The sequence below is a fragment of the Pistacia vera genome, unplaced genomic scaffold (genome assembly GCF_008641045.1).
Source record: "Pistacia vera cultivar Batoury unplaced genomic scaffold, PisVer_v2 Contig426, whole genome shotgun sequence".
NCBI classification, from domain to species: domain Eukaryota; kingdom Viridiplantae; phylum Streptophyta; class Magnoliopsida; order Sapindales; family Anacardiaceae; genus Pistacia; species Pistacia vera.
This window is the reverse complement of record NW_022196253.1, coordinates 303,906-317,806: the sequence shown is the minus strand read 5'-3', so window position 1 is coordinate 317,806 and position 13,901 is coordinate 303,906. Positions and strand designations below refer to the sequence as shown.

At 31.2% G+C, this 13,901-nt stretch overlaps 1 protein-coding gene across 1 annotated transcript; it reads left to right on the top strand.

Annotated features, from left to right (window-relative positions):
• Positions 1-9,296: 9,296 nt before the first annotated feature.
• Positions 9,297-12,522, top strand: LOC116143135. The gene is made up of 7 exons (XM_031428552.1): positions 9,297-9,626; positions 10,171-10,257; positions 10,365-10,628; positions 10,753-10,917; positions 11,045-11,098; positions 11,212-11,358; positions 11,864-12,522. Exons 1-7 carry the CDS (start codon positions 9,483-9,485, stop codon positions 12,239-12,241), a joined length of 1,239 nt encoding a protein of 412 aa, XP_031284412.1. The 5' UTR covers positions 9,297-9,482; the 3' UTR covers positions 12,242-12,522.
• The last annotated feature ends 1,379 nt before the right edge of the window (positions 12,523-13,901 follow it).

Sequence of the window (13,901 nt, the reverse complement as noted above, 5' to 3'; positions counted from 1 at the left end):
TATTAAAAACATTTGTCAAATACAAGTTGTGCATATAAACCATCAACAAGTGCATGACTTTTTGGGTAATAAAATATGTAAAATAGTGAAATTGCAACTTTCCCATAAATATAATTAAAAAAAGATTTATATGATTAATCTTTCATTATGGGAAAATCACTTTTGGAGCCCCAATTTTTAACCCCACTCGCTGCATACACCAATCACGGCACGTGTGTCCACACGTGTGGGGCCTGAAGTCAATTTGTTTGGGGGTCCAATTAAAGGCTAATCTAAGAGTACTAGATAAACACACAATTATGGGTAATGAAAAAGCCAAAAAAAAAAAAAAGAAAGTGCTTAAGAAGGTTAGGCTCCTGGAATCGAATCCCATCTTGTGACAGTATCAAAACTATGCGTGCATAAGGAAAGAAACCTAGTTGGGAAAAAAGCACTTTTGAAACTAACTTTTTTTGTTAGTTGATAGAGATGAGAGCTTCTGCCTTCTGGCTTTTAACTTTTCACTTGGTGGGTGCCTTAGATTGTGCTGACTTGTAGTTGTGGTGCCTTAGTTCCTTAAATTATGATCTTCTTGTCTTCTCCAAAGCCGAAAGCTAATGTTATGTGGTTGATGTCTATGGGAAAATAACCCTTTTTAAGACCCATTACTATCAACTTTAAATGCAATCACTTTTGTATTCATTGTTGATATAACCGTTGTTACGTTATTTCTTCAATATTGGGCATGGTCCTACATATTATGTTATTAGTCTAATAATATTATTTAATGTTATGTTATAGCTATGATAATATTACATTACATGCATACTATTTTACCCATAATATTATCATCACATTCTATATATATTACCAAATTGGTAATAGTATCACATAATATGTTATTAGTTCTATAATATTACCATATGTTACATTATCAGTTTAATAATATTATTACATACTATATAATCAATTTGATATTATCCTATACTGATATTCATCGATATAATTGATATTATGTNCCATCTCCATACATTGGCAAAAACATTTTAATGACACAAAATTAATTGTGATGATATTAAAAACATTTGTCAAATACAAGTTGTGCATATAAACCATCAACAAGTGCATGACTTTTTGGGTAATAAAATATGTAAAATAGTGAAATTGCAACTTTCCCATAAATATAATTAAAAAAAGATTTATATGATTAATCTTTCATTATGGGAAAATCACTTTTGGAGCCCCAATTTTTAACCCCACTCGCTGCATACACCAATCACGGCACGTGTGTCCACACGTGTGGGGCCTGAAGTCAATTTGTTTGGGGGTCCAATTAAAGGCTAATCTAAGAGTACTAGATAAACACACAATTATGGGTAATGAAAAAGCCAAAAAAAAAAAAAAGAAAGTGCTTAAGAAGGTTAGGCTCCTGGAATCGAATCCCATCTTGTGACAGTATCAAAACTATGCGTGCATAAGGAAAGAAACCTAGTTGGGAAAAAAGCACTTTTGAAACTAACTTTTTTTGTTAGTTGATAGAGATGAGAGCTTCTGCCTTCTGGCTGTTAACTTTTCACTTGGTGGGTGCGTTAGATTGTGCTGACTTGTAGTTGTGGTGCCTTAGTTCCTTAAATTATGATCTTCTTGTCTTCTCCAAAGCCGAAAGCTGATGTTATGCGGTTGATGTCTATGGGAAAATAACCCTTTTTAAGACCCATTACTATCAACTTTAAATGCAATCACTTTTGTATTCATTGTTGATATAACCGTTGTTACGTTATTTCTTCAATATTGGGCATGGTCCTACATATTATGTTATTAGTCTAATAATATTATTTAATGTTATGTTATAGCTATGATAATATTACATTACATGCATACTATTTTACCCATAATATTATCATCACATTCTATATATATTACCAAATTGGTAATAGTATCACATAATATGTTATTAGTTCGATAATATTACCATATGTTACATTATCAGTTTAATAATATTATTACATACTATATAATCAATTTGATATTATCCTATACTGATATTCATCGATATAATTGATATTATGTTATCAATCCAATAATATTATTCTATGCTAGTAATTTTTGGTAGATTTGTTTTTGAAATGGATAACCAAGTCAAATCTAACTAGGTTAACAAAAAGTCAACGTTAATTATCAAACGATGTCAATATAAACATTTTTTGATCTATTTTATAATGTATACGTATTGAAATTAATAAAAATACATTTTGATATTAAAAGAAGTTTTAAGCAAAAAACATTAGATGAATGCTAGCATTTCTAGAAATCTTTTTCAAATAATGAAAACACTTTCTTTGTTTCAAAAACAAGTAACGTTTTGCATAAGAAACAAAGAATGGTTGACATAATAGAATGAAATATTTGTTTTTTTGTTTCCTAAATTAATTGACCCAAATAAAAATAAATATAAAATGAAGGGTGACTTCAACATGAATCTTAATTTCAGTACATAAAAAACCCACTTGAGCGGTTCTAAAAACGATTGTTTAACCCATTGTTATTCTTTCTAAAGATTAACGTGAATAATAAGGAATAAATTAGGTGTATAAACAAAGAGAATTCTATTCTCTATTGATTATAGAATAGAACCCTATTCTATTGGATGTGTGTTATTCACCTTCTACATTAAAAATATGAGACATGAGTTTCATTTATTTAAAATTTGTATAGTTGACTGTATCATATATATATATATACAAAACGTGTATATGTATACCTATTTATTATAAAGTCTAACACATATATATATTAGATCAAAAGGTATAACTATACATACTATAAACATGTTTGTAGAGTTTTACAATACACATGTAAACGCCCTAAACTCTTAATGTTGTATGGACGAATCCTTGCATGACGTCCATGTGTAAGTGAAATTATAGAAAAATTGATAGTCTCCCTCTCACGAGACCAACATACGCAAACGTCAAATTAATAACATCGCTAACCCTTGATAATCATTGAATTGACATCTTAAAAACAAATAAGATTAAATTAACTCCCTTAAAAATTTATAAAGGAAAAAAAAAACATAGATGCTTTATAAATAATTAAAAATCTAAAAGATTTTGCTAATTATTTAAAAGAAAAGAAAAGACAAAAAAAAAAAAGGAAACAATATCTTCAACTATACTTTCAAATATATATATATATTCTATTATAATTAGCAATCATACAAAAAAAAATATATATATGAAAAATAATTAAATAATGACCATGTAAAACAAATTACCTCAATTGATTTAAATAGTGACATTGCATTATTAATTCAATCATTGATATAAGAGGCATATACTATAGTTTAAATCATCTTCAATTTTCTATAAATTGATTAAAAAAAAAATATTATCCACATCAAATGTAGATCCCACCACCAAGTAAAGTTTCCAATTAAATTTTATTAGTTGTGTTCCATTTTTTGTGCACAAAACAAATTAAATGTCCCTATACAACCAAATCCATCCCCACATTGTTTGTCCATTTTCAAAAATAAAATAATAAACTTTGCCCCACAATCTTTTTTATTTTTCTTAAAGTTTCCTATTATATAAAACTCATATATATATATTGTCCGTTTGTGTTTGGTGAATCCCATTTTAAATCAACCTACCATGGACCAGAATATATACTAGTGAATTATTTTGTCATATTATTGATTTTGTGTGGACATGATAAGATAAACCCCATAAATATTATTAAAAAAAAAAAAAATCTTTACACTATTCATTGTCATGCCGACAAAATTCATATTATCATTTCGATAACTTTACGTATGATTAAGTAGTTAGATTGATAGTTTATTGTTAGTAAAAGATGAATATTTATGTAGGTATAATTTAGTGATTCTCTTTACTCATAGGATATTATTATACTAAAAAAATTTAAATATTTAGTTTTTATAAATATGATACCGGTAAAATTGGGTAAACGGGGATGGCCCTAATTGTAAAGCTCCTTTTGAGTCATTGATTGATAACTTTAGATGGGTTATGATGAACTTTAATAATGTAGAAATAAAAAAGAAAAGAAAAGAAATATTAATCATCTTTTTAGTGGATGTTTCTTTTCTTCTTCTTTTTTTATTTTTCAAATATTTTATTAATTCTTTTTCGCATTTTATACATATAATAAATAAAGGCTATTTGATTCAAAATACTTTTGTTAAAAAATTTGATAGAAAGTTGACTTTTTTAGTTACAAAGAAGATGAGTAAAAGAACCCAGAGGGCAATGACTAATTGAAAGATTTCAAGAATGTTAACATTATAGTAATGTAAAAAGAGCAATTTGATCTTGTTCGTTACAACTTATAAACAAGTGTACATTCACTTACAAAATATATATATTCGTCTAATCATGATGCATATGCAAATTATACAGTTTAACGCAGATTAAACAAACGCACATACATTTACTTAGATAAACTATGTATATTAGAGTGATCAATTGTGATTATCACAAACGCACATATAGTCGTTGACATAGCAAGTATAACCAACACGATCAATCATGATTCGACAGAAGACACGTACACTTGCCAAAAATACCACACCAAGCCACGGACTCACAAACACGATAAATCATGATTAGACTAATATACATACATTCGCTTAGATAAACTGTGGTCGTGATTGGACAAACTTAGGCTAAAGAGAAATACTGAAAATGTTGGGGACTAACTTGTGACAAGACAAGAAACCCTACCTCTCTCTCAAGTCACACAAACAAGTTACCCCATCTCCACGTGACCAATTCTGAAACCAATACATCAACAAACACTATCTATTCTTCATACAACCCATAAACAAAGAGGGTCCCACTTAATAATTAACTCCTTAATACAAAAACATTGATCTAAAGGAGGGATTGTGACTAAAGATTTTATTATCTTTTTCAAATAAATTAAATCATTAAATATTTGGGTTTTAAATTCAAAGTATTCTTTTCTTTGTTCTTAATAAGACAAAATTCTCTCAATTTGCTCTTGAAAAAATCATAAATAATATATGTCCATTACTGTTTATCGACCCTATAACACATTATAGTAAAAAAAACCGAATCCATATTAAAATGCGTCGACTAATACCTAATTCTAAATCATTTTTTATATTTTTTTATTCATCTTAAAGTATCACACGAACTAAATCACGATGTCAAATTAGTAAATCGATAATATAATTGAATCAAATTATAAATTAAAATAATAATGTGAAATATTCAATAGAGGGATATTGTGATAATGTTACTAAAAGTTCTCACTATCTTATTATTTTTTTCGAATAAACCAAATCGTTAAATATTTGGATTTGAAATTCAAAAATGCTTGATAATTTTTTTTTATTCTTAATAATTTGACAAATTCATAAATAATACCCGTCCATTGACGTTTACCAACACTATAACACAAACAATAGCAAAAATATCAAATCTATGCTAAATGTGTCTTATTAATCGTTTATATTTATCATACAACACATTATTTGCATTTAAGACTTGTATAATAATACAAAAAAAAAAAAAAAAAAAATGAATTCACATTAAGTAAGGTAACGTTACCGAGCTGGTTACCGTAATGTTGTCCGGTATAGAGCAAAAGGGTCCCATTAATATTATGAATGATTCCATTTTTAAAACAATAATTACTTTTTTATTTTTTAACTTTTACCGTTTCACATAGGATTCTCATTTGCTTCTCTTTGTTACCGTTGGTACTTTTCTTTTTCCCTTTTTACCCCTCTTGTGATTTGTGCTATCATCAATCCGTTGACTGTCTGCTTGCTGATTTGATCAGTCACGGGCGTGAATTTTCAGTAACAGTACACGTGTACGGCTGCTGATGCTGTCACACGGGTTGCTGAAAACCAGATTGCGTCAAGCTTTTCTTGTTTGTCTTGGAGGGTAATTTACTGAGTGGTGCGGTTACGGAAGTTAAAGTGACCGACATGTGACGTGATTATTAACGGCGTTAAAAGGATTTGACGGCGACCGGTATTTTCTAATTTCTATTGCATTCATTGGCATTAACGAGGGAACAGAACAGACCAGCGCCTTTCATTGGGAAAAAGAATTTCTGTTTTGTACACTGCGTTCACAATTACTCTTTTGCCCTTCCACCTCTCTTTTGCCATATTTCCATTATTTGTTTTCAACTATTTAAAGGGTATTTTTTTTCTCTCTCTCATTAGAAATAATTTTCTTTTTCCTTTTTTGTGAGGGAAGTTTTGGACATACTTAAAAGGGTCAAATAACATAAGATTTTAACTCGATTTCTTACTCTTTAATTAACTATAATAAGATTGTCGAGAAATTGTGTTAAAAAAATCATGCTTATTAGCAGAATATAACATATAGATCAATAAAAAACAGATTCAACAAATAGACGAAAATTGATTATTTGGGGTTCTTTTTTTTCGAATGGAATAAACTGAAATAAAATCAAACCGATACCCTAAATGTCTTTTTGGATATTTCTCATGGTCTTTGTTATTCACATAACATGAAAGCACTAAACGGCAGATATATAAATATCTACTTCTAAAACAAATGAAAAAATTTATTAGGAATCTTACAAAACTCTTATTTAGATTATAAACTAATAAAATATATAATTAGTAAAAACTTGAATGGAGGAGGTAAGAAATGACCAATGGTTGTGGTGAAGCAATTTTCAATGGAGAAATGAGAAAAATGAAGAGAATGGCTAAAGGGTAGTTGGTAGTGGAGAGTAAGGATGAGATTGAATTTTTACTCAAGTTCCCTCTATAAGCAATTGCAATTATGGGCATTGTTGACAACAGATATGTGTAAGGTGCCACAACCATTTCATATTATAAATGTTGTGGAAAGTTGCGCTCTATCTTACAAAGTTAAACGCATAAAGTTTCTAAAATATAAATTTGACCATTGTTTTGGAGCATCTATTATATGTTTAATGCCAAGATTCTACAATTGTATCCCATTACTCTCTTAAAAAAATACATCATATTATAGTATAATGTATCATCATATAAAAAAAAATTATAGCTGAAGAATCTTTGTCTAGAATAATCTAAAAACATGATCGTGGATGAAAGGTCACGTTGTTAATGATTCGCTAGATAATATGCTTATATATGCAACCCCCTAAGGTTTATGAAATAACAAAAAAAAACTCTTACCATTAAGTTTTCAGTGTCAAAACAAACAACAAAATGGATAATCTGATATATATTCGTCAACACATAATGGTTTAAAACCTAATCGTTCAGTAACGGTTTACTAACGATGAAATATTTATGTTATTTTAGAAACTTCAAGAGGATTTTCGTTATTAAATCAAACCTCAGGGGGGGTCAACTTATACAAAATGATTTTTGTGATAGGATTTTGTTTTACTTTTTTGTTTTCTTTGGATTCCTTTAAATTTTTTTTTTTTTTTTTTTAAATTGCAATTATTTTGGTAATCAAATGACAAAGTCAATGATTAATCACCCTTCAAATTCAAGCATTTCATTCCTAATAATCACGAGGCAAACCTCTTTGGGATAAAATTTAGGAAATGGTAATGCAATGACTAATTAGCAAAACCAAGTAGATTAACAAACAGAGATTATTACTATTTAATGGGGCCATAATTTAAGATAAAAATGTGACTAATTAAGGTTAATAATTAACTAGGGGCAAAATGGTCATGTGAAATGAAATGAATTTTTGAAATAAAAGGAGCAAATACGAGAAACCCAAGAGATGTATGTCATACACGGGGGACCTCCCCAAAAACAGCCTTTACCAAACGACAAACCAAAGCTCATGTGAGCCCTATAATTTTACAAGTATTATAATATTGCCCAATATCATCTTTTTTTTTTTTTTATGGATAAGGTTATTGGAAGACTCGTTATACATTATCGACAGTAACGTTACCTTCGTATCATATCTAACTCTTTTTTGTCAATAATATGAAGTACTAACCTGATAATATTATCAGATCGATTGACATAAAAACATTTTCATTTTAACTCGAAGACATTATGGATTTCAGATTTCGAAAATTACCTCTTAATTAAACATGATGGAGGTAATATCATTAATATTGATTTTAATCATGTATGCGTAAATGAATAATGCTACGGACACCGAAATTTTACACCGAATTTTTGTACCCAAGAACATGACAACCAGTCATACGCGACCACGCTGAAGTTTTTCGTGAATAAACGATCGTCCAACATTTATGGACGCCCGCCCATATTTAATAAACTTCCGTTCATATTATATGGACGGGTGTCTATTTATTATGGACGGACGTCCAAATTTTTTTAAAAAATTTTACATTAAATGGATATGCATCCCTTTTAGATGGACGTTGTCCATTGTTTAATTTAAAAAATTTTACATTCAATTTTGGTCTCAATCCAAAAATAAATGTTGTTATCTTCGTTCAATTTTTGTCAATATTCAAAGTAATTGGACAAGCTTCATTAATTTTTTGTTTATATTCAAAGTAATTGGACAAGTTTCATATTCTTAACTCAACTAGGATTCACAATTAATGCATTAAATAAATTTAAAACTTGTTAATACTAAAAGATGGACGCCCGTCCTCATAAGATGATGAGTGTCCATAAACAATTTAGGCCAATTTTTTTTAGTTTAAACTATGAACGAACGTCCATTTTATGTGGACGGTTGTCTATATAATATGGACGAAAGTCTATTTCAAATGAATGGTCGTCCATATTTAATGGATGACCGTTCATTCGTGGAATATTTGTTAAAGTGATACGTGACTTGTCTGATTCAATGAACACGCCATTCGATGTAAAAATTTGGTGCAAAGCGTTGGTGTCGGTAGTATTTTTCATGTGTAGGTACATTAATTAATAATCTATTTAATGCATGCTTGAAACTACCATTAGCATTGTAAGCACTATTAATTACATGGGGATGGTTAGTAAGAGGGTGGTAATGTTGCCTTTCAAAAATTAAATAATTTTATGGCTTATATGAGGTAACAATACCTACAAAAACTAGCATGGGCTTAATTATACATTTTTGTATTGACCTTTTTTTTTATTCTTTTTTCCCTCTTTTAATTAATTTTTTTCAAACTTTTTGCTTCTCCTTTTTTTACCCTCATGCAAAAATATAAAATATGAAATAAATAAATAATTTTTAAGAGAGAGAGAGAGAGGTGACAGTGGCCAGCGCTCTTAATGAAAGAAAAAGTGGTAAGAAAATGACAAGAAAGAGAGAGAAAAGAGTGATTTTTAGGCAGTTTAATTGGACTTTAGCGAAAACAAAACCAGACCCACTTAGAGGGGAGAAAGTTTATGCCTTTAAGCTCTCTCTCTTGCCCTTCATTGTTTTCTTAATGCTACACACTCTTCTCAAGCTTTAAGCTTTTTTCTTTCTTGTGAGGGCTTTCTGTTTTGTGTAGTGTAGTGTAGTGTAGTGTTTTGTGTATAAGCAGCAGCAAAAATGAGAGGAGAAGCTTTGTTAGTGGTGGTTTTGTTGAGTTTGATCTCTGTGGGTTGTGGTGCTAGGTTGGGTTCTGAAAGGCAGAAACTTGAAGTTGAAAAGCATTTGAATCGCTTGAACAAAAAACCAGTTAAAAGCATTGAGGTTGGTTCCATTTTTAGTCTTTTTAGTGTTTAACTTTACCTTCTCTCTCCTAAAGTTTGCTCTTTTTGGTCACTTGTGTGTGTTTGGCTGGTGGGAAAGTGAGAGAAAGTGCAGGAAAAATGAAGAAAAGCGGGATTTCTTTGGCCTATGTTTTTTCTTGGTTTGGTTTTTTGAAAAATTAGTGGGTTTAGCTGGTTTTGTTTAGTAAAGGTGTTGTTTTTATTTATTTATTATTTTTTCTTTGTGCTGCTGATGAAGTGTTGTACATATTCTGATTTGAACCAAATTTATAGTTTTTGAAGGAACAATGATTTTTCTTTGATGGAGTTGTTAAAGCTATAAGAAGAAAGTGAGGTCATAATGAGAGTTCTATTACTTTTTTTTTTTTTTTTTTTTTTTGTAAATAAGTAATTTTCAAGTCACCAAGTAGAAAATGAATGCAGCTGATTTCTTTAATTTAATCAGTTTTGAAATTTGAATGCAGTTTTTCAAGTCATTTCCAAGATCTATTGTTCTAATCTTGTGATTTTTTGTGGTTGAACAGAGTCCAGATGGGGATATTATAGATTGTGTTCACATGTCGCACCAACCAGCCTTTGATCATCCTTATCTCAAAGACCACAAAATTCAGGTCAGTTTTTCAAATCTTCATTTTCTGTTCTACATTTGTCACTTTTTTTGATGTAAAATATTTTTGTTGGTTGATTTTCTGATGGGGCTTGTGTTTGGTTTCATCAGATGAGGCCTAACTACCACCCAGAAGGGCTTTTTGATGATAACAAAGTGTCTGTGAAACCCAAAGAAAGAACAAACCCCATTAAGCAGTTGTGGCATGTGAATGGTAAATGCCCAGAAGGGACCATCCCCATAAGGAGGACAAAGGAAGATGATGTTTTGAGGGCAAGTTCAGTGAAAAGATATGGCAAGAAGAAGCACAGAAGCATCCCAATCCCTCAGCCAAAGTCAGCTGATCCTGACCTCATCAATGAAAGTGGTCATCAGGTATAAATGCCTTCTTTATTACTTTTTTTTGTGTGACTAAAGTAGGTTCCTTTAGTAAATTTCTTGATGCTTTCATCATTTAAATTTTCTTGATCCTTTGTTCTCTTTTGTTTTGGATGATTAGCATGCCATTGCTTATGTTGAAGGAGATAAATACTATGGAGCAAAAGCCACCATTAATGTATGGGAACCAAAAATACAACAACCTAATGAGTTCAGCTTGTCTCAGCTTTGGATTTTGGGAGGTTCTTTTGGTCAAGATCTTAACAGCATTGAAGCTGGATGGCAGGTATTTATTATATTTACTTTCACACAATATTTTTCAATAATTGAACTGAGAATGGAACCTGATAACAATGACTCAATTTTTAATGCACAAAAGTCTTAATTTAATACTTGAATGTTCATATAACCAGGTCAGCCCAGATCTATATGGTGATAACAACACAAGACTTTTCACCTACTGGACTGTAAGCTTCCATAATTTTGCCATTTTTTTTTCTGGCTTTCACATTTAAATAATACTAATTGGTTTCTTTAATGTTTATTCTTATATTATTGCTTTCTTGTGAATATATTCCAGAGTGATGCATATCAAGCTACAGGCTGCTACAATCTTCTTTGCTCAGGCTTTATTCAAATCAACAGTGAAATAGCAATGGGAGCAAGCATAACTCCTGTTTCTGGCTACAGAAATTCCCAATATGATATCAGTATACTTATCTGGAAGGTAAAAACATAAAAAATAAAAATCCAGGAGGCATATTCATGCATAGCCACACATATTTATATACTTTTAGATAATAACATTATTAACCTTTTATTTGGAGCCTAACACTATATAATAAAGCTGATACTGCCAAGGAGGCTGCATGTGAGCATCAGTGAAAATTGTCCTTTTCCCACTGCATATTCAAATGCACACTCTTGGCTGTATCATCATCATATAATGGTACAGACATAGAAAATTGAGGGGCTAAGGGGTGTATCAGAAACATCATTGTGGTGCAGATGCTGAGAATCTTTGGCTTCTTTTGCTCAGTGGTTTGGCCTGTCAGGGCCACCAGGCTCCTCCTCACCCACACTGTTTAAAAAATCTAACTTTTCGCTGCCTCAATTAATTAACTATGAATCCTAAAGCTTATGCTTTTCAGTTTGATTCCTCTATGCCACAACTTCCCAAAGTTTATTTATTTATTTTTTAAGATTGTCTAAGCGAACTTGTTTGTGTGCAGGATCCAACTGAGGGGCATTGGTGGATGCAATTTGGCAATGACTATGTACTGGGGTACTGGCCATCTTTCCTGTTTTCATACTTGGCAGACAGTGCATCCATGATTGAATGGGGAGGTGAAGTTGTGAACTCAGAGCCAGATGGGCAGCACACTGGAACTCAAATGGGCAGTGGCCATTTTCCTGAAGAAGGTTTTGGAAAATCAAGTTATTTCAGGAACATACAAGTAGTGGATGGGTCAAATAATCTCAAGGCGCCAAAAGGCATTGGCACTTTTACTGAGCAATCCAACTGCTATGATGTCCAAACAGGCAGCAATGGGGATTGGGGCCATTACTTTTATTATGGGGGCCCTGGTAAAAACCCCAATTGCCAGTAAGGGAGAAATTCCCATTTTACCCCTCACTCACTTTCTCCCCCTTCTATGTATCATTCAACCTAGTGTAATGTCCATCTTGCCCTCTTCTGTATACCTTTTTTACTGTTTTACCACTTTTTACTATTAGGTTGGGTTAGTAACATGTGACCTCTCTAGTGAGAAGTTTTGACTCTTTTTTTTTTTTTTCTCTTTTTTTACTCGAAAAGATTCTCCATGTAAGTGGTAAGTGGTTAAGGATGTGGCCAAGTTTCTCCTAAGCTAAAAGAAACAGGCCTTTGTCACTCTCTCTCTTTCTCTTTCTCTCTCTCTCTTTGTATTCTATTTGTTTGTTTTGCTCCTTTCTTGGAGTGGTCTGTTAATGAATGAATGAATGAATCTACTACTTCTGATCTTAAACTTTGGCTTTGGTTTTAACACAAGGGAAAAGTGCATATTACAAGTTTTACATCTTTAATTTACAAGTTTCGCTCTATGCTTTTATAAGTTTAACGTTGATGTATTGATATGAAGAAGGATATAGCGAAACCCCTAAACTTTTAGATCTTGCAAATTGCAATAGCCATTGCTGAACAGTAAAGATTGGCCTAATTTTACAAAAATTTTCTCAGTTGGCAATTTGGGTAGGTGAGACTTATTATGAATTGATTAATTTTCGAGAAAATTTATAATACCAATCGCAGAAATGGCCTTTAATGAAGGGTGGTGTTGGAGGAAGATAAGGAAAGAATATGATATGCATGTGAGTGGATGACAACTTTTTATCTCCTTTTCTAAAGCTTCCCCACTGTCACACTCACTGCCTGCCTCTTCATGTCACCAAAAAAGTATTAAATCAACCAATTGTCCAATCTTAGGTTCCTGTTCCTTCACAAGTTCCTCCATTTTTCACTATATATTTCCACCTTAAGATTCCTCCCCCAAAAAGGGCCTTTCAATTGTATATATTTATTGCCATTTTGGATGTTTCTAGTCACTTTCATTCACACACCAACTAGAATGTGTTGATAGCATCATCACCGTGGCTAGATTTTGATGTCCAGCTGTGATCCACCACTCTCTGTGCCAGTTGGTATGAAATTTGGATGGATTTGTAAATTTCAAGACCTTTTAAAAATAATCCATATTGTGAATTTTGGAGTTTTAGTTGAAATTTGAGTTCTAAAAGCCCATACACTTGTCTTATTGGGCCAGTTAATTGCGCCTTTTGGATCCAAAAAGCCCTCTTCAATTGTCCTCTCTCATTTGTGCTTACTTTGGATTAGAAGTTCATTTACTTCTTATATCTACTTACACCACCATCCTCATTATGTTGCATATCTAACTTTTAAATGTTGTGTATTTGTTACCAAGTTTGGTTAAATCCATTTATGATCATAAATATGAGACTTATATGGTTCAAAGATACCCATATTACCATTAGAATAGTGTTATTTCCTTTTCAAAACAACCTTTCATATATCGTAAAATCTTACTGCGACAATCGACTAATAATCAGGTTAAAAAAAGAATTAACGATTAAATTCTAACTAGTTTTTAAAGATTCTTGACCTAAATCAAACCATTTTATTAATATCTCATCCAAATTGATTTTTCAAATAAATGTAGGACACTGTGTACCTTACATCTTCTCAAAATCACAAAGGCAACAAGAAAAGTACAA